Here is a 21,886-nt window from a genome sequence, read left to right on the forward strand (position 1 = left end):
GTATGTGAACTTTTGCTGTGAGTATCTGGCAGCAATAACTTGTTGATTAGTCCTGTTGGTCTGCTTGGAGTCATTTTTGCCCATTCCTCTATACAGAACAGCTTCAGCTGCGGGATGTTGGTGGGTTTCCTCACATGAACCTCTCGCTTCAGGTCCTTCCACAACATTTCTATCAGATGAAGGTCAGGATTTAGACTTGGCCATTCCAAAACATTCAGGATTGTTTAACTATTCTTTGTAGAGCAACGTGTGGGTTGTTATCTGGCCTCATGCCCCACTTTCTCCAAGATTCAGTTCACCAACAGATTTCCTCACATTCTCTTTTAAAAATTCACTGTTGAGTCAGAATTCATTGTTCCATCAATGATGGTAAGTTTGAGAGCAGCTACTAAATGGACCATGGGGTGAGACTGTTTACTGAACAACTGTTTTTAAAGTTGAGAATGAATTTAGAAGCTCGACATTCAAAGTAACATAAACAAGATGTTCTTCATGTGCTCAGGAATATAATTCAGTCTGCTGATGAACACCATGTGTTATTATCAAAAGCTCCAGATTAACTACTAAATGGTAGGAATGTTTTTGTTAGATGATGTACAATAATAAATAATCATATAGGACACATAATAAAGCACAAAAGCAGATAATTCACTCGTTAAGTGGATACATTCTTGTGCACACCATTATTTATTTTATGATTTCCAGTTTATAAAAATGCTGAAACCACCTTCAACATAACCTTTGAAATGCTCTCCCTCCAAAGCACTCTATCAGTACAGTGTCAGAGGAGAGAAAAGACAGCAAATTGTCTGCAACAATTCAACAAACATTCACCTCCTTGATTGTGAGGAGATGATGACTTCCTGCTTCGCCATTCAAACCGTTCACAAAGAGGCTGAGGCTGTCTGGAGAAAATCCTCTTCACACCTGCCTCAGACGCTCCACTGTTTGGGCCACAATGGGAGCCTTTCTTTCCTCAGACTAACATTGAGCGTCAAAGGTCAATAAAGTTCAGGAAGCACATGATTTTTATTTGAAAATCTATAAATTGGGAAAATGAATGACCCTGTGTTTATTTGTGCTTCTCTCTCACTCTCCGGTCCAGAGGCCTCGCTCTGCAGCCAGCTGCCAGCCTATTAGCACCCCACAGAAACCCGAACAGTGCTGCCACGGGCCGCCTGTTTGTTTGACTTTGTCATTATTGAATTGAGACACGCAGACTTGGAGGATGGGAGGTGTTAAATGGGCATTGACTCATTTTGAAGGGTGCACTTGTTAAATCTCTGGACATCTTGGACGATGTTTAGACTGCGAAGGAGTTCCAATTTTTTGACTCTCGTCTTGGATGATCCGCTTGTGGGTGAGATCTGTAGTATTGCTGAAATGCTGAGCGGGCTGAAGCCAAGCTTTGCATTCTTTCTGGACCTCAGTGCTGACTCGCAAATTCATTTAATGTGGAGAGCTTGAATAAACATGGAAAACGATAGAAGCATTTGGGCTTTAAGGACACTGAAATGTGCATGAATACATAAACATCCCTGAGGCCACTGAGTCTGTGGGATTTTGGATGGCTGTCATTGAAGCTGACAGTTCACCCAACATATTTTATCACTCAATTAAGCTGTATTTAGCCCTGCATTTCATTCAGGTTTTATTTGCATACATAGGTCTGGAGGTATCTGCCTTTGATGATACTGCCAACCCAATACAATGGGACTCCATTAAACATCTCTGAAACAATGTCCCGCCGACTGTAAAGAACCAACAAACCTTGTGGGCGATTGTCACTGGAACTACTTTCTACTAAATAAATAATTCCTTTGAAAAGTGAGTAAGCCTACATCAGCAGACCAAAAGTTATCAACCAGGAGTCATTGGAAGGCCGGAGAGAGATCAGGGACATTCACCTCCTACACCACGGACCATCTGTGAACAGAGACACGGGTTACAATTAGCCCGACCATATACAGTACAATCACTTGTTATCACGTCACTGAATTACCCAAGTGGAAACAAATGAACACACTGTCAGCTCTGATCACTTGATCTCATCTTCATACAATCATTGCTGGGGAAAACTTATTTTCTTAGGAAGTGGTTCTCAACTGATGGATCGCGACCCAAACGTGGATCACAGGGCCATTCTGAGTGAGTCGTGTATGTATGTGGAGAAAAAAAAAGTTGATGGGGAAAATAATGGTCAAACAATGACTACATTCAAAAGGGGATTTCTTACACTGAGGACAAAAGAGAGGAACCTTAGTGTTGGGTGCAGCAAAGTGTTAGCACATGAAAGCATGTAGCTAAAAATGAAATGCCATTATGAAACAAAACACTCTTGAAGGACAAAGCTGTTGTGCATCTGAAGAAGTTGAGGGCCTAACGGCTGCATGTTGTATTGCAAAGTCCAGAAAACGGTCTAACTCTGTTGCAAGAGACTTTATCTTCAGCATTCAGGTTTACAAAGCAAAACATGTAATTCAACATAAGTGCCTTTTTATTTCACTGGGCTTTTAAGCCCAAATCTTTTCTTTTGTTAATTTCATGTTTTCAACAGTGCATGACAGCATTGTGTATTACTGCACTATTTCTTATGAAAATATTTCCCGTCCTGACTTACTGACTGAGGAAAAATGTGGACCCTGAGGGTAGACCAGTGAGCAAGTCAAAGGCAGACATGTATCTGTCAATTCCAGGAAAAACGACATGTAAAGCTGCTTCTTTTTATTAAGAAATGGTACCAGTGACACATGATGAGCCATTCTTTAACTCTGCACATAATCCCCTAAACTATTTTCATGGCTAGATACCACAAGACTTGAGTGATGACATATGTTTTTGTAATTTGGGTAGAGTAAATTTTAAGGTTATTCGCGAGCGTGGTGTTCCAGTGTTCCACTGCTGAGTTGTCTTGAACTCCACGGCCACTATGTTCAATTTTCCATCATAATAAATGTCACACAGCTGAGTCTCTGTCGGAGAGGCCAAATACTGTTCCAGGGAGCTGCAAGTGTACGGTTTGGAGCTCCGCACAGGAGGAATCTGTCTTGTAAACCGATATGGCTGCCCAGTCATGACCTCAGCCTCCAAATATGAATTCTGTTTGATCTGCTGGGCTTTTGTCACAATAACTGAGCCTAATTATCACGTGTCTCTGTTGAAAAAAACCAGAAGGTTCAGAAGTGGATGGATGAAGGCGATGTGCTCTTAAGGTGTCAGCATTACTGCCTATATGTCATTGTCAGGTAACAGATGCTTGGGATCTCAGATGAGTGCTGTATCGAATAGTTTTTATATTACACAACTTCTTAAACCAACACTGTTTGGCTGTTTTGACCTCAAGACTTTTATGTGGAGCTTACTCCCCATTTCACTTTGCGCATGAACTACAATAAACCCAAACTCCCAATGTGCCAAATAATGTTTTCCCCCATCAGCAGCAGTTGATTTCTGGTCTCAGCCTATACAGCAACAGATGTAGTCAAGCTGTCATCCAACAGTCCTTTAAGGATCCTGATGATGTACACAGCGATACATGTCATGCAGACAGCAGGTGGTCCAGTACAACAAACCTCATCCATCCTCCCCCGAGGGTGGGAGGATGGATGAGGGAGGCTGGTGCTGGTTCCCCCAGGGTTTCAGCTATGAAAGGGTTAAAGTGATAATAGCTCCCTCTCTGCCCTGTCCATTAGCTTTAACTACTTCTGGACTTGATGTGATGTAATTGAAATTGCAAGAAACTTAAGCATCTGCACCTTACATGAGAGCCGCATGTATCAAGTATTAGAGACTATAACAGAGTCACAACTAAAGTTTTCAAAAAGTAGAGTTCTGGAAAAACATTTATAAATCAAATAGCAAGATTTTAAATGTTTTTTTTTTTGCTGAGAACGCCAACTCAATAAATCAAAACCTAATTGCTGAAAATAAAAAATCTTAATAGGCTCCTGCCACTTTGACAACAGGAAATTCAGGGGTGTACATTAGATTAATAGCAGAATTCAGTTGAACAGTTTTCCTTGATTGTACACAAAGAAATTAGCTACTAGTGGTAACACTGGTGCTTTCCTTCTACATTTTGCCTTTGCAACTCAGCATTACGAGCCCACAGTGGTTCGTCTTTTGAAGCCAATATTAGCATTGAGTCAAGATAGGGAAACGCAGCACCTGTGAAAAATCGAGGATTCCTCCAAATGTACCCGATTGTTTTATTACAACTAAGAGATGCCCCAAGTGAGAGTTCAACCGACACCAACAGACCTGCAGCAAGTTAATTTTCCCTTAATCTTTAACATTACATTAGCTCCATTGGAACTAATGTAGAAAACAATGCTACAGAGCTATTAGGCTTAAATGTTTGAGATTAGTTTGATAAAACATTGAATACAGTGGAATTATATAGTTGTAACAGGTCTAACATGATTAAGGTTTGCTCAGAAAAAAAAAATTACAATCAGGACAAAGCATAAGATAATCAATATAATTGGGATCAGGATTGACATCTAGAAAAGCACAACATGGTAAACTGCAAAACTTGCTCCACTCTGGATCAAGGATTTTTGGTCAGGGGAAACATTTTGCCACCTGAAAACCTCTCTGCCTTTAAAGAGTTAAGTCAGAGGCCTGAAAGCTACTTTCATCCTGTCCTACAGCAGCCTCTAGTGGTGATCAAGATTCATTACAAGGGACCAACTTTCTGGTCAAAACCATTTAATAGATGCTTCAAGAACAAGACATTAAAGAAAATGTAAAATAATTTTTAAAAGTATTGCTGTACATGTCACACATTAAGAACACCGTTAAATAGGTATAAAATAAAAGGGTCACCTGTCCAGCTGTTTTCAAATCATGCCACAAGTTTTACATTTACAACCTCTGTGCATACTTTAATCATATTAATGACTTAAAATGCTTGATTGTACATATGCTGTAATTTTGGTCAAATCACATTTTCACAAATCAAGAAGTCTCACTGGACATTTGTGTGGGTTTATGTGGCTTTCAGGGTCAAGACAATAGGACATTAAAACTTGGAGCATGCTTTGAAAAGTGGCCAGAACAATTAGACACCATTTAATTTGGTTAAAAATTCAAACTACTAACATGGTCCTTACCCCACAGATTTGTCAATCACATTTAAAAAAAAATAAAAAAATAAAAAAGTAAGTTACATCTGTACAAATGGCACATGGCGCCAGAGAGAGAAGTCGGCTCACTGGTTGAGCTGCTTTGCAAGATCTTTAACCACTGAAGATTTGAGCTGCGAGATGGTGGCAATCCTCATCTGCTTGGAAGTGGAGTACTTTCCTTTAATGGCCTGCAAGAGGACCAACGAGGTGTTAGAGGCATTATACACGTCAAGAGTCAGAACACTTCGTTGGTCAATTTTAGTTTAGGGTTTTGATTATGTGCCTTGGGCTACAACAGATAATTCAGCGCCTTTCTGGCTGAAGAAGTGTCATGTCAGCTTACCATATGCTTGGTCTGCCCGTCATTCACTTTGACAACATTCTTGGCAATGTGGGCCATAACAGGACTCAAACTCTCTGCTGCGTAGTCCATGTAGTGCTGCAGTGTCACATCCTGAAGAGAGTTTAGACAAATAAAACTCATGAAGCATATTTTTCTACTCGGCCCATCATCTGCACTTTTGAGCAATAACTGTACAACTACAAGCAGAAGTGTAGCAGAGCTACTGATTAACCAGGCTGACATTGTTTGGTGCACATTATATATATAAAAAAAAAAAAAACACAATAAAAAAACACCACAAGCATCTTTCTGGTTCAATTTAGAAATGCCTTAATAGCAATTACAACCATTTTTTTTCTTAAACACCCCACTTTGTAGTGTTGGTCAATTCTTTCCAAAAAGATATGGACATGTTGTGCAATTGCATATCTAACCTCATCAGGGGCCTCAGATGCAGCATCAATTAAGCTATAAAAATGTTTGGAATAAGAGATTGGGTTGAAACTTAAAATGTCAAAGCCACACTCACCCATTCGCCAGCATCTAAGGCCTTGAGGGCAAGTGCCAAAGCAGCACTTGCCACCATGGAAGGCGGGAAATGAACCATCTCGTAGTCGACCATGGTGAGCTCCAGGAGGTATTTGGCCAGTGTGTGTTGCTCAGCAGTTACCTAAGAAAAGTTTTGTCAGAAATGAATGTCACTGGCAGCTAAATGGCTACACAAAAACTTGCAAAGTCATCATTGAAATTGCATTTCCTGCTGGACTAAGATGCTGCGACAAACCTCATAAATCTTTGAGGCCCTTCTGAGGAACTGCAGGGGAAGAGGGCGGCCGAGTTTGAACTTGAGCGCCCGCAGAATCGTCATCTCCATGTCTCTGATCTGGGCAGTGGTGTAGGCCTTGTCTGTCACATAAGCGAAGTCGGATATCTCCGGGGGATACATCTCTTCATATTTGGAAGCGAGGAACATGGCTGTCACGCCGACCAGCTGCAGCTGCTTCTTGGGGACCGGGTGGTCCTGTTGAAGGTGCAATCACATGTAAAGTCACAAAGCGTTCATGAGATGGCCATCAGTGGAAGGCTGGGAGTCTTCAAAAGAGCAAGATATACTCACCTGAAGGAAGCGATCAATGATTCCTACAGTCATGTACATCGTCTCCTGCAGCAGACGGAACTTGAGGTTCACTTGCACCAGCCAGTCAATGAGAATGGCCCGCATGTTACCAGTGACCTCCTGACCCTGTAGATAACTGGGTCTGACATTCTGCTCAACCTGAACAGACAAGAACCGGTGTTACAACCAAGTGTGTGTGGGGGGGATTGCATCATTTTAAATAAGTCAACTTTGCTTGCCTCAAGCTGACGGAGATACTTGTAGATGTCCTTCACATATTCACTGCAGAGCATGGGGTTGTCATAGTCATCTGCATCGACGTCTCTGACCGCAGCGTGAAGCATAACATCTGAAAACGCTTGACAGAGGTCGGCAGGCGCACTGCCAGAAGTCTCCATCGGAGTGGGGGAAGCTGGTTCTGGCACAGCCTGGAACAGTGGAAATGTCAAACGGACGCACCGCACCCAGTAGTGATTTGAGGATGAGATGTTGGTGTACAACTCACCTGGACCTCAACCTGCACCTCAGGTTTAGGCTTAACAGGAACAACATTTTTGGGTTTTGGTTCAGCTTTGGTGGTAACCTGGATCTTCTTGATAGCCTCAGTCTTGACGGTCTAAACATGAAAAATAGATCAGCAAGCACTTATGGCAGATTAAATATAACAGAAATGACAACTTCACAGTTACTTTCAAACTTGGTAAAACCCATTAGAACCACTTTGTTAAAATTTACTCATTTTTTCAGGACTAATTACAAAAACAGCGTTTTCAAGTGTTAAGACAAATCATTTTTAAAAGATGCCACTGGAGGTGAACATGCAAGGCTTTTTCTGTCACCATTTAACCTTTAGCAGCCAAACTTTCATGACAATATAACCATTAAGAGTATATAGACAGACTTGCAAGCAGTACCTGTACTTAAATGCAAGCATGTGCGATTAACCTGTGCATTTCCATGTCTTTTAAAAACATTTTAGCCAATTTAAATGCTTTAATAACAGCTGCCAACCATTTTGTATTGAGGGTTTTACTCGTGGCATGAATGCCGAAGTCAACTATATTCGGTGCATTCATGATTTACAGCTGAAGGTGAAACTTTTAAATTCGATATATTTCATAATAATAATAATAATAACAAAAAAAAAAGGTCACTTTATTACCTTTTTCTGTGCTTCTTTGTTTGCTGCAATATTTCCGATTTCGCCCAGCGCCGCTCGAGGTTTCTGTGTGGGCCCAGCCATCGAACAGGCCTTTCCAGCGATGTCCGTCCTGGTAGAAGCCAAGCGGTTCTGCAAAAATAGATAAATAGAGGGATTAAGTTACGTCGCATGCTGCTAATTAAAAGAAGGATAATGAGCATTTGGTCGCATTCTTTCATTGTGGAACAGGCGCACGAGACACCGCCGCACGAGGGCATTTAACACGGCAGGTATTTAAAAAAAATAATTTGATAAACATTTGCTTTTAAAATAGCTTTACGGGCTTAAGTAACTGGATAATAAATAAATGCTGAAAGTACTTACTCTGGTCACTCGAAGAGCCATTTTGAAACGAGCGCTGCTTCAACAAACAGGAGAAGACTCGTAATGGTGAATGGGAGAAAGTATCGTTACAAGGTTCAGCGTCTTGATTTAAATCCTCGCTCGCTACAAACGGATTCGCTGAACCCTGGATCCCCCGAGCTCTCTGATTGGTCGAGCACATCTGTTTCAAATGCGTTCCCTGGACAACCCTTGGTCACATGATGTGGCTTCTTTTCGTTCATTTCCTTTTCCGGTTACGTTCGGTCACACTGTATAGCGCTTTATTGCTCTTTCCATGTAAAAAAATAAAAAAATAACATGTATAAACTGTAAGTAAAATAAAATAGATCAGATGACGATCAGTTTATAAATGATAAACTCCAACTTGCATGCAGTTTATTACCGTTTTAATCAGCAGTCGTCCAATAAATTGGGCCAGAATTTGACTTGGGGATGACTGACCCCTCCTGTCCTAGATAGTTTATACAGTAGAGCACACACTCACATAAGACCTCAAAGCCAAGTGCTTTGTCTTATTTTCTATTGTTAAATCTGTTTGAGAACAATTAATAAAAGTAAATATGAAAAGCCTATCTTTGCAAAATATTACATTTGTTCTCAGATAGATAGATAGATTGACTTTATTAATCCCACAGTGGGGAAATTTACTCATCACAGCAGCATAGATAAGACAAAAAAAAGCCCACACAATATGATACAATTTACAAATACTTATGAGATATAGGAAATAAGGTAGATAAAACATAATTATTTTAGAAAAATGCAGTCTTTATCAAAGTGATAAGCTTTTGTACCTCAAATGAATTATGATAATATTTGTCAACCCTTAGCTATTGACAAGATACTCATTCAGGACTGTGATATGTTCTGATGTGTTTATTTATTTAGACTTCCTAAAGGTTGGTGATTCAGGCCCTTGGTCCTCCCGTCTACATACCCAAACGTCTTCGGTCAAGATACTGAAACCCCGAGTTGCTCTGTCACGATTGATGTGTGAATGAGTGACTGGAAGGGAAATTATAAAGCCCTTTGAGACCACTGAGGTGAACAAGTCAAAAGTGCTTTATAAGTGCAGACCGTTTACTATTTAAAGTCTCTTTCGTGTGTCTTTAAGCTACAGAATGACACAATATTCAGGATGGGCATTGCAAATGAGTTTAGGCTATAAATGATGTGGCTCGTAATATTAGTCAATGGTACACTTGTCCCTATATATATATATATATATATATATATATATATATATATAGGGGGGTGTAGGGGCAAATGAAAAGAATGAATTACTACAAATCAGATCAACCTCTGTATTGCCACACGGCTACATAATACTAAATGATTAGGTTTTTTAAAAGATGATCAGTACTAACCCATCTTTACCTGAGCCCTGTGTATTTCTGACAAACACATTAATTGTGTCGTGGGGCTGCCTTAACCTCGGGCCCTTGGTCCTCCTTGGTTTGTCCAGTAATCCAGCCAGGTGCTCCTGTACTTTGAGGACAGTTCACTTAATTGACATGTATCAGGGGCACGAGGTTAGATCGAGTAAATGTAAAGTCTTGAAGGCACAGGTAAACCCTGGATGAAACTGGAGCACAACGAGGGTCATTTTTAAAGCAGCATATCTGCTCCGACTTTGTTTTACTTAGAGCCACAAACAACAAACAAACAAACAAACAAACACAGATTTGTGAACAACGCGATAACCGAGTCTACCTGCGTGTTAATCTCTGGCGTTCACTCAAACACCAACTCTGCCTTCCAATCACAGGGTCACAGTTTCCGTGACGTCACCCGGAAACAGAGAGGACGCAAACGCACCACGTAAAACAAAACAGATGCCCCCAAAAAAACCAGCGGCGGAGGACGTCAACAAAAGCAGCTCCGAGGCGGAGAGAAGCCTCCGCACGTCTGTGGGTGAAGACTTGAAAACAAACACGACGTCCCTAGACGGCCCTAGTCAGTCAGATCCGAGATTAAAAACCTGCTTCATCCGGGAAAAAAAAAACAAGTCAAAATAACTCGCCAGAAAAAACAACAACAACAACAACAACAACAACCCCCGTTTCTCTTGACAGGTGAGTTAACGAGTTCAACCAGCTAACGGGGAGGTTGTCCGGGCAGTAAACAGTGACATACTTGAATCATTCATTTTAAAATCTTCCTTTTATAAACGGGATGAAGCCTCGACGTCGGTGTCTTCGTCGACTTATTTAATTAACAAACATCGTACACATGTTCCGTTTAACTTTGCACGTGCTGCTGAAAAACTTTTGTCCAGCTGAGACATCGGACTTTATTATTATTTATTATTATTATTGACGGTAATAAGTTTGTTATTTAAACACAGAAAACGAGCTATAAATAAAGAGTCTTTATTTAAAGTGGCTGTTAATCTGTTAGCAGCGAGTTTACTGAAGCTTGCGGGCTAACACGCATCTTAAAGAGTGTTCTTTGTTTTTCCTTTTTATTTACCGAACAATCAAGTGTAACAAAAAAAACCCCACGTCTTTATTTAGTTCATGTGAAGATAAACACTTCTTCTGTTCTCGGAACAAAACAAAAAAAACAAGTTTTCCGCGTCAGCTAGCTTCGAGCATGCTAACGGTATCACGAGCTCGCGGCGGCTAACTCTCGGTAGCACGCGAGCGATTCGAGTTAAAAAAAACAAAAACAAAAACAACCTGAGCGCGAGGAACCGGAGCTTCAGTTCCGGGTGTTTGTTTTTTTAACCGGTGTGTCGCAGAGCGGTCGTGGCACGATCCCCGCGTGCCGCCCCGGTGAACCGGGCTGCACCGGGCGGGAGAGAGGAAGCGGCAGGCGGTTAGCTTGCTAGCATGACTCAGTGGATTTGTAGCTGTGGCCCGGTGTGTGCAGGAAGCACCGAGGGTCGGACCGACGTCACCAACCCACTGAAAACACCTTAAATAGCCCAGCAGGTGTATATATTTACGTATATGTATATTTATAGATATGTGTATTTATGTATACGCTGTGTTGCAGAGCATCGGGATGATGTCAGCCAGCTTGTGAGTGTAGAAATAGGAACAGATGCAAAGCGTCGATCTCGAGGAGAGACGCTGTCTTTTGTCTCGGTGATGAACGTGCTCGACTTCATCTACAGGTGTTGTGATGAAGCTGTTGTGATGAAGCTGTTGTGATGAAGCTGTTGTGATGAACTTTGACGGCCAAACCGCGTCCGACCGGGACACAAACTTTGGCAACGACACCAGCTCTGATCGCAAGACTCCCGAGGTTGTCTATAAATAGATGCGCTCACAGCCTTATTGTACCGAGGTAACTCGTGTGTGTGTGTGTGTGTGTGTGTGTGTGTGTGTGTGTGTGTGTGTGTGTGTGTGTGTGTGTGTGTGTGTGTGTGTGTGTGTGAGATCAGTGTCACATTGCCCTCCTGTGACAGTGGAAACACGTCCTCCACAGGTCCATGTGAGCCTGGAGCTGCTCCCACACTGAAGCTGCATGTTGCAGCGGTGCCCGATTGAACAATTCACCAGAACATGATCTTGTTGTTTTGACTACTTCTTCTTTCTTTCTTTCTTTCTTTCTTTTTTGGGCTTCCCCAGGTTCTGCCGGTGAACAGCCCGTGCCGCCCTCGAATGGGATATCTGAACACGATCCTTTAAAAACACGAGCCTGATGCAACTTTATGTTCGCTTGTCTAACTTTGACTTGAGTAGGAGGCCGTGTTCCTGCTTAAGCTGTAATTATGCCAGTGTTTTGTTCTTGAGTACAACAGGCCTCCAGATTCCTATTTGTGACAATATAAGTACACAGGAGAGATTTAAACTAATCAAACCGGTAACATTGAAATATCTCCGGGTGTTATATTGATATTTTTATCATAACGTAATATAAGACTAGTTATCGTCTTAGATTTGAGATATTGTGATATGACATAATATATTTGATATCTCGCAGGAGGTTTTACAATTGAGATTTAAACCAGTCATACCAGTAAAATGATTGCGTTGATACCCATGCTGATCCAAATACTAATTAGATGTAGTGGTGACACTTAAATAAGTCTTATTTAAGTTTTAAAGACTGATTGGGGTTTATAAACCGTGGGTAGTAACAGTGTAAAGTTTTCAAATCTTGAGTGTTTTGGAAACACCGGTATCTTAAATGTCTTATCAGTCTCTGTCTTTATGAGCAGAGAGGCTGCTTGCTTTTCACACCAAATACCATCTTTAACTGAGATATGTTGCACCCCTCGCCTCATACAGTAATCTTGATGAAAACTGATAAATGTGGACTAAAGAGCTAAAAACGGCAAAAGGTGGACCTACATTAGGGATTATTTTGTCGCATATACTGATTTCAAGTTCAAGAATGAAATTTCCTTCCGCAGTCCAAAACTTAACACGACTGTGAACAGGCCATCGGTGCTCAGTTTGTGAGCAACTCAATGATTTCTGCTGTTAACACATTCCACTCTGTCCCATAAAAGTATTGTAAAGTGCCAACGGCATAAACTGCATGATTATGGTGATCTGAAGCCAAAATGCCAGAGAGTGACAGGGTTGAGGGAAGATGGAGGTCAGCTTTTTTCCTTCAGCCGCCGGAGGAACGGCTGACAGGAGAGAGAGGCTTCTATCAGCGGGGATCAGGGACTTCATGCTCTTTCCAAGTGCTGTTCGAGGAGCGTGTGTGTAAATGAGAATACAATGTTGTCTTTCTTGTATTGAGTAGCTCTGCAGCTGAACAAGCCAAAGTCAGATGCAAGCTTGTGTTACCGGATGATAGTGGTAATGAGCTGTCACTAAACCTATTAGGAATTTCCAGCTCGTGAGGTAAAGTACGGCAGAGCATGGTAAGGGAAGCTGGACCAGGGTTAAGAGTGATTTAGCAAAATGTCTGCAGATCAAGCTGAAATGAGTCTTTCACATTTTTGCTTGAGTAACAGCATTTACCGTTTCAGTTGACTAATTGCTTAAGCCCATATTGATAATCATCACAATAAGTCCTACGACAAGTTTTGGAACAACTAAACCTTTCTTTTTTTGACATTCGCCTGTTCAGTGGCCTCGAGTGGAGGATTTGTCTCCGTGCGGCGGGTCTCCACTCACCAACGCTAATCATTTCTTGAGCTGCATTTATAAATTCCTCAGGTCGGATTTTTTTCCCTGTATGTTAGTTGTGCTAACTGTGTGTGTCTTTGTTTTTGTCTCCAGGTCAGCTCACCAGGTGGCAGACGTCGCTATGGCACAGGAGACCAATCAGAGCCCAGCTCCTATGCTCTGTGCCACCGGCTGTGGTTTCTACGGTAACCCTCGGACTAACGGCATGTGCTCCGTGTGCCACAAGGAGCACCTATCAAGACAGAACAACGGAGGAGTCGGTTCTCTGAGTGCTGGGGGTAAGACCTGCTGTGGCTGTCACGGTTTTGTTTTTTCTTTCCGCGTGGACGTAGAACTCCCAACCTCTGCCTGCAGCTGCACTGCCTTTGTCCTCAGTGTCTGACTGTGATATGTGCTGACATTTTCTCCCTCAGGCAGCAGCAGTGGCCCCACAGCCGAGGCCTCTGCCATCCAGAGGTTAGAGGCCACCTTGAATAATGCTGCAGCTGCTGCAGCTGCTGCTGCAGAGGTGGCAGCTGAGGCCGCCGCCTCTGCTGATGCTGCTGCCGCCGCCGAAGCTCTCAGGTGAGGAGGCCCTCCGAGGTCCAATTACACCCACTTCAAACAAAGACTTTCAACTGCTGGTTTTGAAACGGTAAACTGTGTGTACAATATGCCGGACATTTAAGTTCTTTAAATCATCAGTACGTTATTGCTTTTCCTTCGATGCCATTTTTATAATCATTACAAAACGTCATTATTTCCAAGCTTTGTGCCATCAAACAGTTTCCACTCATGAAGTCATAAAGATCGTCTCTAGTGTCTCTTTGACAGGTCAAGGAAGTGGGATATATGTGAATGTTTAGGGCAGGGTACCAAACTGAGATACTTTGATGGGACGGTACTATCTAGTATCTAAAAAGGCCTTGTATTTGAAGTTTTTGAACAACACCCATTATAGAAACTGATTAATTTAATGTCCTGAAATTGAATTATTTGGTTTATTTATTTTTGTGCTCTTTTTTTTTCTCGACAGTGGGATTTCAACTTCCATTTCTGTAACACAACAGCTGACTGAGATGAGTCTCTCCTCTGAGGAGAAAGGAGCATCAGGGAGCAAAGTAGAGCTCACTGAGCCAGGTGGGCACGCACACACACACACACACACACACACACACACACACACACACACACACACACACACACACACACACACACACACTATTATTTAATGACATTTACAGAGTTGTTTTGGTCACCTGTGCTCTGTAATACAATGCAATATAACAGTCATGGGATGATAATAATATTGTGAAGCTTCAGCTTTGTTTTACTATGAGATGAAAAGTATGTAGTTACTGCTGAATAGTCTTTCACTTTACTATTTCTGGTTTTATTTGAGTGTGCAGAAATGCTTTATGGCACTATTGGATTCAGAGAGTCGGCCCATCGATACATCAAAGTATTTAGATTTGACAGACATTAAATCATAGACTTGGTCAAAAACAAGCATTTCTATCAGGTTATTTTCAGTACAAATCTTGGATAATGTGCTGTATTGCAACATATACTTTGCATTATAAAGTTGTTTATCCCTGATTTAAATATTTTCTCCACTGCCATTCGCAGTTTTTACCAATCTTGGTTTTTGAATGAAGGTGGAGCAGTACCTCGGTGTAGGTTAGTAACAGAGATACTTGACTGACTGAATGTGTGTCTCCAGTGGTGAGTCAGCCCACTGTCTCAGCCTGCCATCCCTCCACTGCTGGCAGTGAAGAGTCCAAAACCCCGGAGCCCCCCAAGCCCAAGAAGAACCGCTGCTTTATGTGTCGCAAGAAGGTTGGCCTTACAGGTAAGAAATAACCGACATGGGAAGAAGTCTGTTTGCTGACGGTGCAGGTTTGGGCCACTGTTTTCTAAGAAGTGACGGCTTGGATCTTCAGACTGAAGGTTTCCTGCGGTTGGACACGACTCTTCAGCCTCATCGCTCTGGACAGCAGCTTCATTTGAACTCTGGACACGCCAGAGCTAATGAACAGCAAGAAACATTTTTCATGTCCACAGCAGAGAAGTGAATATACGTAATTTTTGGCTGATTAACAATAAAATCTACCGCAGAGAAAAAGACAACAGGAAGAGGAGGGTTTTTATGGATTTCAGATTTCCTGGAATTTGGTTCCTGTTTTGTGGTGCCGTAAAAACATTCGAATAGGAATTTACAGCTAAAAGCCACCAGTTAAATCTCTTAAGTGAAAATAGTCGTACATCTCAATACTAGTCCTTTTAAAAGCAACAGGAAGCTGTGGTTCTGTGTGACGTGTCCCGTCAGATCTCAAACTTTTCACTTCAGTATATCGGAGGTTGTACCTCCAGGAGGTTATGAGCCCTCCTTTCTGATTTGACTCGGTCTGTCCTCTGCTCCGCCTCTCCAGGTTTTGACTGCCGCTGTGGGAATCTGTTCTGCGGACTCCACCGTTACTCCGATAAGCACAACTGTCCGTACGACTACAAAGCAGAAGCTGCTGCCAAGATCCGCAAAGAGAACCCCGTAGTTGTTGCTGACAAGATCCAGAGAATATGAAGAGGACTCTCGGTTTGACTGTGAATACTTGGAGCGATCGGCTTTGAAATACAGACTTGAGCCCAACCTTCTTCCTGAAGGACCTGATTTTTTTTTTTTCTTCTTCTTCTTCTTTGTTACACATTCAGGACTTTTCCACCCAGTGCATGAAAGTTCACACATATTTTCAAAGCTTTCACTCGTTTGTGTGTGAATCTAACACGTTTGACTTTTGCAGGGTTGTATAGAACAATGAAATACTGTATATGAGGATATGTCATGGGAGGTTACTAAAGGAGATTACTGAAGAGAAAAAGAAAAAAAAACTGCTACGGGTGGCTGCCCGGTCTGTTTTCGTGATCCTCCTGAACCCGCTTGAACTCTCCTTGGAAAGGGCTCGGACACTCGGGGCCTGTTGGGACTGGGACTAGTCCTGCTGTTGGCTGACTGGGACAACTCGGCCACGCTTGCTCTCTGCTGGCTTGAGTAGCAAAATGGATATCTTTGCTTTGTTTTAGTTTGTTTTTTTTGTGGCCATCCTCGTGACTTGTCAGACTTTGTGGCCTGGTAGATTTTTATCAACCTGAAATGCTTCTCTGTGCCGCCGGAGTCTCGCCCACCTGCGACACTCAACTCAAACGTACTGATAGACTTCGAAGAAGAGACGTTGTTGCCGGCCTTTTCCCGCCGGCTCGTATTCCTTCCCTCCAGAAACACAACATGGCTCGACATTTTCTGTGTTTCCGGTGATCTCGGGCAGATGCTGTTCCCGGGATCTGGATGGCAGGAAAATGGACCGTCCACTGAAGTCTCATGGAGATACACATCACCTGACCGTTTATCAGATGCTGTTGACATTTGTTCTCTTGATTTGTTTTGTTTTGTTTTGTTTCCCAGAAAAAGTAGTGTGTATGCCGTGTGTTGTTTTTATGACAAAGTAGCCGTTGGAAGGGTTTAGCTCCACTAATATTTTCATCTTTTACTTCACTATTGAATGTTTTCTTCTATTTTTAATGTGAGTTGAGGAGTTCACAGCGTTGGGGAGTGTTGGCTTGTTGCACACTGTGTATCAGACACGGGTGTTTTGTTTGTGGGAGTCGATGTGGACGGCGGGTGAATGAGTATTGTCATGTACTGCGGTGATTTAGTGCGATCTGTGGTCGTAGGTTATTCATTTTCATTTTTGGTCCAGCTGCTTCATGCGTGTGTTTTAGTTTTTTACCCTTTAGTTATGCAAGTTTGTACAAACCTCTTTATTTATATTCTGCAGTGCGCGTAATCTTCCGACAATACAGAAGAAATTGTATGATGTAAATAAATTATGTTCACAAATACTCCGTGAGGAATGAATGGCCCTTCATTTCCTGCCACGGTCTTCTAGTCCATCTGGAATGAGAATGAGTAACTTGCTTTCCCATTGTGCAGCTACACCATGTAAACAACCCATCATCATCAATCACCCGCCTGTTTGGATGTACAAATCTACATTCAACAAGTCAGATGGAAATGTAGAACGTGACAAATTACTGGTACAGTAATAGAATTTGTACATACAGCAGTTTATCACTTTTTCTTGAAGTCCAGTCAATTGTAAAAATATCTATTTGCTTAGTTTCCCTGAATGATCTCAGTCACTCGTGTCTTTCTTTGTAAATGTTTTTTTTTTTTTTTCGGCAAAGAAAAACACACAGGATAAATATCCCTCTTGCCCCCTTTTCCAGCCCAAGTCTGAAACTACTGCTGGCCAAACAATAAGCTAAACATGCTAAAGCTAAATTCACTCAGACAGCAGTAGTGGTCAAAGCTATTTAAATGTTAGTTCCTCAGAAGGACTAATTTGCTGTGAATTCTGGGTAAATCAGAACTTTTCATACGAAAACACATGACTGACAAAGACCTAAGTTCTTGGTAAGCAGGGTGGCTCACTTTTTTAGGCTTAAAGAACTTTGGTCTTTATATTTCTTAATGCTGTTAATATTACTTTTTATAACTCTTCTGACTTGCAGTCGACTAAGAACTAAATTAGGAAGATCTCTGAACACCCCTCCGCCCCACAGAAATCCACAAATAAAAGTTGATGCAATGCGACAGCGCTGTGCCACACATGGCCACGCGGTCTACGTCACCACAACATGGCGCAAATGTCAGGAGTGTTTGAGAACAGTCTGTAGCCATATTTGTTTTACAGCACTTTGAAATACAACAGCTTTTAATGACGCATAAGCCAACGTTTTCCTGAGCAGGATTAAATGTTCTGTACAACATCCAGCTGATGTTTCCAAGCTGCTGTCTGTCTGTCTGTCTGTCTGTCTGTCTGTCGGCCGACGCTCTGTCTCCATGTGACCGGTGTCTCTGCAGGGGAAACAGGATCTGCTGCAGCGAGAGTGGCCTCGGGTCACATTATGATGCCCGCTGCCTCGCCTCACCATGACAAGTGTATGTTTTACACACGCAAGCACGTGCAGACTGTTGCTCAGTTATTAGAAGAAGAGAGCACCATCACCACTTGTGATCCTCAGCCAGGAATCAATGAGGCCCCAAACAGTCTGTCAGAGGAAATCAGCGACCACCCAAAGTTTTGATCTTTTCAGTGGGTACGTAGTTTTTTTTTCATGATCTATTAATTATATATTTATTTGAATTATCCTCATTAACTCCACAGCAACAGTTTGTAAGCTAATCATTCTGTATTATCCACAATAAAGTAATCTTGTGTCAAAAGTAAAGGCTAAAATGATAAATAGTTGATGTCTTATATGTCCTGTTGCCTGTTTTAGGAGATTCCTACCATGTTGATTCTCTACCTCCCATATGTGGTTTCATTATATATATATATTTCTACCTGTGATACCAAAGTAAGTAAAAGCTGCTGTCTCATGGAAATAGAAATGTAGGGAAAGTGGAAAGTCTGTTACGTCTTCTGAAAGTGCTCGTTGACTGCAGTCAGGTCGTGTGTAAAATGAACTTGTTGGGTTTACATCGTGCTTAACATCACTTCATACGTTCAAAATCACATCGATTCCATGTATAACACAATATACAATGCTTTATCTTTTATTGGACAGTGGTGTGCCAGTCGTTATTGGTATCTGATATATGGATGTCTTAAGATGTGGATTGTTTTCATTATCATGACCAACCACCAGATGGCGTAACAGACGCATATAACCCCATTTAACACACATTTTGTAACGTGATAATAAAGAGCTGAACTGGAATGGAAAATCTACATTTTACATATACTCTGAGTGTAACATTAAGAAACTCTTGAAGAAAAATACAAATATGAAGGCCGACACCATGAATGAAGAGCACCTAAATGTGAAGGCTTACTTTGAACAGGTGTAACTATGTAATATAGACGCAAGCGGCAGTAATCAAGGTCCGAGCAAATTGCAAGCAGTAGAAGACATTCTTGTCAACGCTGAAACTGACCAGTTGTAGTGGATCTTCAGGTCTACAGAGAAGATGACTTTCTGACTGTGACACCAGGGAGTCATGGGTAGCCAGTGAGGAAATGTCCCTCTGAGCTACTGTAGGTTCAGGCAGGCCTTTGCACCTCCTACTTCCCTGGTCACCCATTAGGCAGGGTATAAAAGCTGCACCAAATGAGCTGCTGTCAGCCTGCTTTTCCCTTCTGGTGTCTGAGTGCTACATTGAGATTCGCAGTGATCTGGAAGGTGTTATTAAGGTTCAGTCTGGAAGTAAAGCTACTCTGCTGTTTGTTACCTTTTGTTTGTTTGTACTCCAGATCCAGCTCCTCAGGGAGGCCCAAACTATGTGAGCCTGCGCAGCGGGAGGAGGCACCATTCAGGCCAGAAATGAAAGCCACTGCTGTTTTGTTTTGTGTTTCTTTATTTCTGTGGTATTGTTTAGTTAGATTAATTTTGTTGGTGTTCGTTTCCTGTTTTTTTGTTTTTAACTAAACTGCGTTTGATATTTTCCCCCAAGAATATTCATTTCCATAATATTGTACTTGAGTTAAGTTTGATTGTCTTTTGCCTTGTAGGAGTGCCTGGGGCTGGCAGCAGCGTGGCCGCCGAGACGGTGGTGGGTTTGGTGACTGGGCCTCTCGTGCTCCTGTGTGTCCTTGTGTGGTTGGTGGTATTTGCTTTTAGCTTTTTTGCACATCCTCCCAGTATTTGTATGCTTTTGGTTATAATTTTGTATTGTTCAATGTGAGTGTGTGGAGCACAGGAGCTGGTGAGGGCTCTGTCCCAGAGCCTGATGCCACCCCCCCCTTCCTACTCCTCCCATCCCACTCCCCATCCCCTTTACTGTCTACAGCTGTGGCCTAGTCACCATTAGCACTCGACTTATGTCACTGTTATATTCTAAGAATTGTTTGAATAAACTTTGTAATCTTGACGGAACTCTTTGTCTCAGTCCATTGTTTTCTGTCTGTTTGTAGATCTGTGGTTGTTTATTTACAACCTACACGCCAAGTTTGTTGAGTTTTCCCCACAATTATGGGTTTTGCTGCATAATCACTTTTAGCGGAGAAAAATAAGCAGAAGCGGAATAAATACGGGAACAAAGGTTCCATGCAGCTATGCTGCTTCGAACCCTAATTAAAGTTATAAAATACAGTATGTTCACCACTGTTTGGACAATGTGATTAATACTGTCACAGTAACATTACAACTCCCTCTGGACCTGATCCATTAACGTTTAATTGGTCATGCATATTTCATATTGACCATGCATGAAATATTGATTTAGAATTTCAGACATGAAGTCGTTCAGAAATTTGCATCAGGATCAGAAATGTGAAATGACAGAATATGTAAGTTTCTGCTGTTTGTCTTCAGTTTTATTAAAGAGAATACCTCTCCTGCAGACTGCACTAAAGCATGCTCCCAACACACAAAACATGATATTTGGTTTGAAACCATCAAAATAAATAATTATTTTTATCATTTCATTATTTTTGTTTTAAGTCTAAACGATTACAGCTTTGCAAAAGCTTTGAAATATTATTTGTCTGTTGAATGTCACAGTGCATTTAGTTAAATACTGTTTGAACATCAAATTAATCCTAAAGTTGCTCAGCATTGTTATGCAGCCTAAATAAGTAACAGTTTGCTGATATAAGCTCAGTTTTTTACCATACCCGTGGAACTGGAGTCATATAACTTTTATTTTGGTCAAAAGCTCAATTAATTTATTTAAGAAACTGCAGAAACAAAAAACTGACACAAAAAGAACTCCACACTTTCCAACCACCACTCCTCATTAATTAACGGTACAAAAAATATATATTTTTGATGTATTGTATATGCAAAATGTACATACATATATATACACACACACACACTATTTAATACTTGCAGTAGTGCTGCAGGATCTTGAACTATACCATCAAATACTCTATGTCATCAGCCCTCTTGCAATATCTAACAGTAATATCTCATATTATTGATGAGTGAGATGTGTCACCTCAACCGGACACCAGCACGAGTCCTCCGAGGTGTTAGCCACATCTCACCTTTGGGAAGTCACAACCGTGTAATGGAATCATTTTGGATGTGAAAAATGAGCTCCACTCTATTATTTAATGAGTCTCTGAGGTGTTGCTCTGCAGGGTTTCCAGCTCTGCACACACATTTCGCTGCTGTCAGTCTGTGCCTCGGGTTAGCTGACTCTAATGGCTGCTGTATTTTTATCAAACACGTCAAAACAACAGAAATCTGCCAGGTCATCCCTGGGTATTCACTGCCTGTCTAATGAGCCTCACGTAAAGAAACCGAGCCCCTCATTAAATCTTTAGAGCTGTCTGGTCTTCTTGCATGTGTGTGTGTGGTCTCCAATAACAAGACAAGTGAGAGTGTTTCAAGGCACTTTAGATCATGTAGTTCTTTGGCCATTTAAGCAAAGCAGACCACAATCATCCGGGACAGCTAAATACAGTAGAGACACACTGAATGCTGTTTCACCTCTAGGAATCAGTGTGGTCCTCATATTAAACACAGCAGTGACCCACAGCCGTGTATCATCACGTCCCAGCTCCTGAATAACACAACCTTTCTGCTTGACGAGCCGAGGTGCATCACCTTTGGTTTCCAGAATTTACTGCACTTGTCCGAGAGCACCTGCTGGGAGCAGGTCACTTGCAG

General features: G+C 41.7%; 2 protein-coding genes across 3 annotated transcripts; one reads left to right on the plus strand and one right to left on the minus strand.

Moving 5' to 3' along the window:
• Positions 1–4,161: 4,161 nt before the first annotated feature.
• On the minus strand, positions 4,162–8,683 carry ccnb1 (cyclin B1). Its single transcript, XM_069705833.1, has 10 exons — positions 8,518–8,683; positions 8,115–8,403; positions 7,752–7,880; positions 7,095–7,205; positions 6,829–7,017; positions 6,590–6,748; positions 6,257–6,493; positions 6,002–6,142; positions 5,473–5,583; positions 4,162–5,317 (listed from the first exon to the last, which is right to left on the minus strand). The coding sequence occupies exons 2-10, from the start codon at positions 8,133–8,135 to the stop codon at positions 5,213–5,215; spliced, it is 1,203 nt and encodes a 400-aa protein (XP_069561934.1). The 5' UTR covers positions 8,136–8,403; positions 8,518–8,683; the 3' UTR covers positions 4,162–5,212.
• A 1,270-nt stretch (positions 8,684–9,953) lies between these two features.
• On the plus strand, positions 9,954–17,104 carry LOC138625123 (AN1-type zinc finger protein 5-like). 2 transcript variants are annotated; one of them, XM_069705847.1, is made up of 6 exons: positions 9,957–10,210; positions 13,325–13,509; positions 13,645–13,795; positions 14,247–14,350; positions 14,934–15,062; positions 15,643–17,104. In XM_069705847.1, exons 2-6 carry the CDS (start codon positions 13,353–13,355, stop codon positions 15,789–15,791), a joined length of 690 nt encoding a protein of 229 aa, XP_069561948.1. In that variant the 5' UTR covers positions 9,957–10,210; positions 13,325–13,352; the 3' UTR covers positions 15,792–17,104. The 2 variants fall into 2 exon arrangements, with proteins under 2 accessions (XP_069561955.1, XP_069561948.1); XM_069705854.1 differs by lacking the exon at positions 14,934–15,062 and having other exon boundaries at positions 9,954–10,210.
• Positions 17,105–21,886: the final 4,782 nt, after the last annotated feature.

Source organism: Brachyistius frenatus, unplaced genomic scaffold (assembly GCF_029030835.1).
Source record: "Brachyistius frenatus isolate BFR_SWC_R1_liver_20210118 unplaced genomic scaffold, ASM2903083v1 Contig_3, whole genome shotgun sequence".
Lineage (NCBI taxonomy): Eukaryota > Metazoa > Chordata > Actinopteri > Embiotocidae > Brachyistius > Brachyistius frenatus.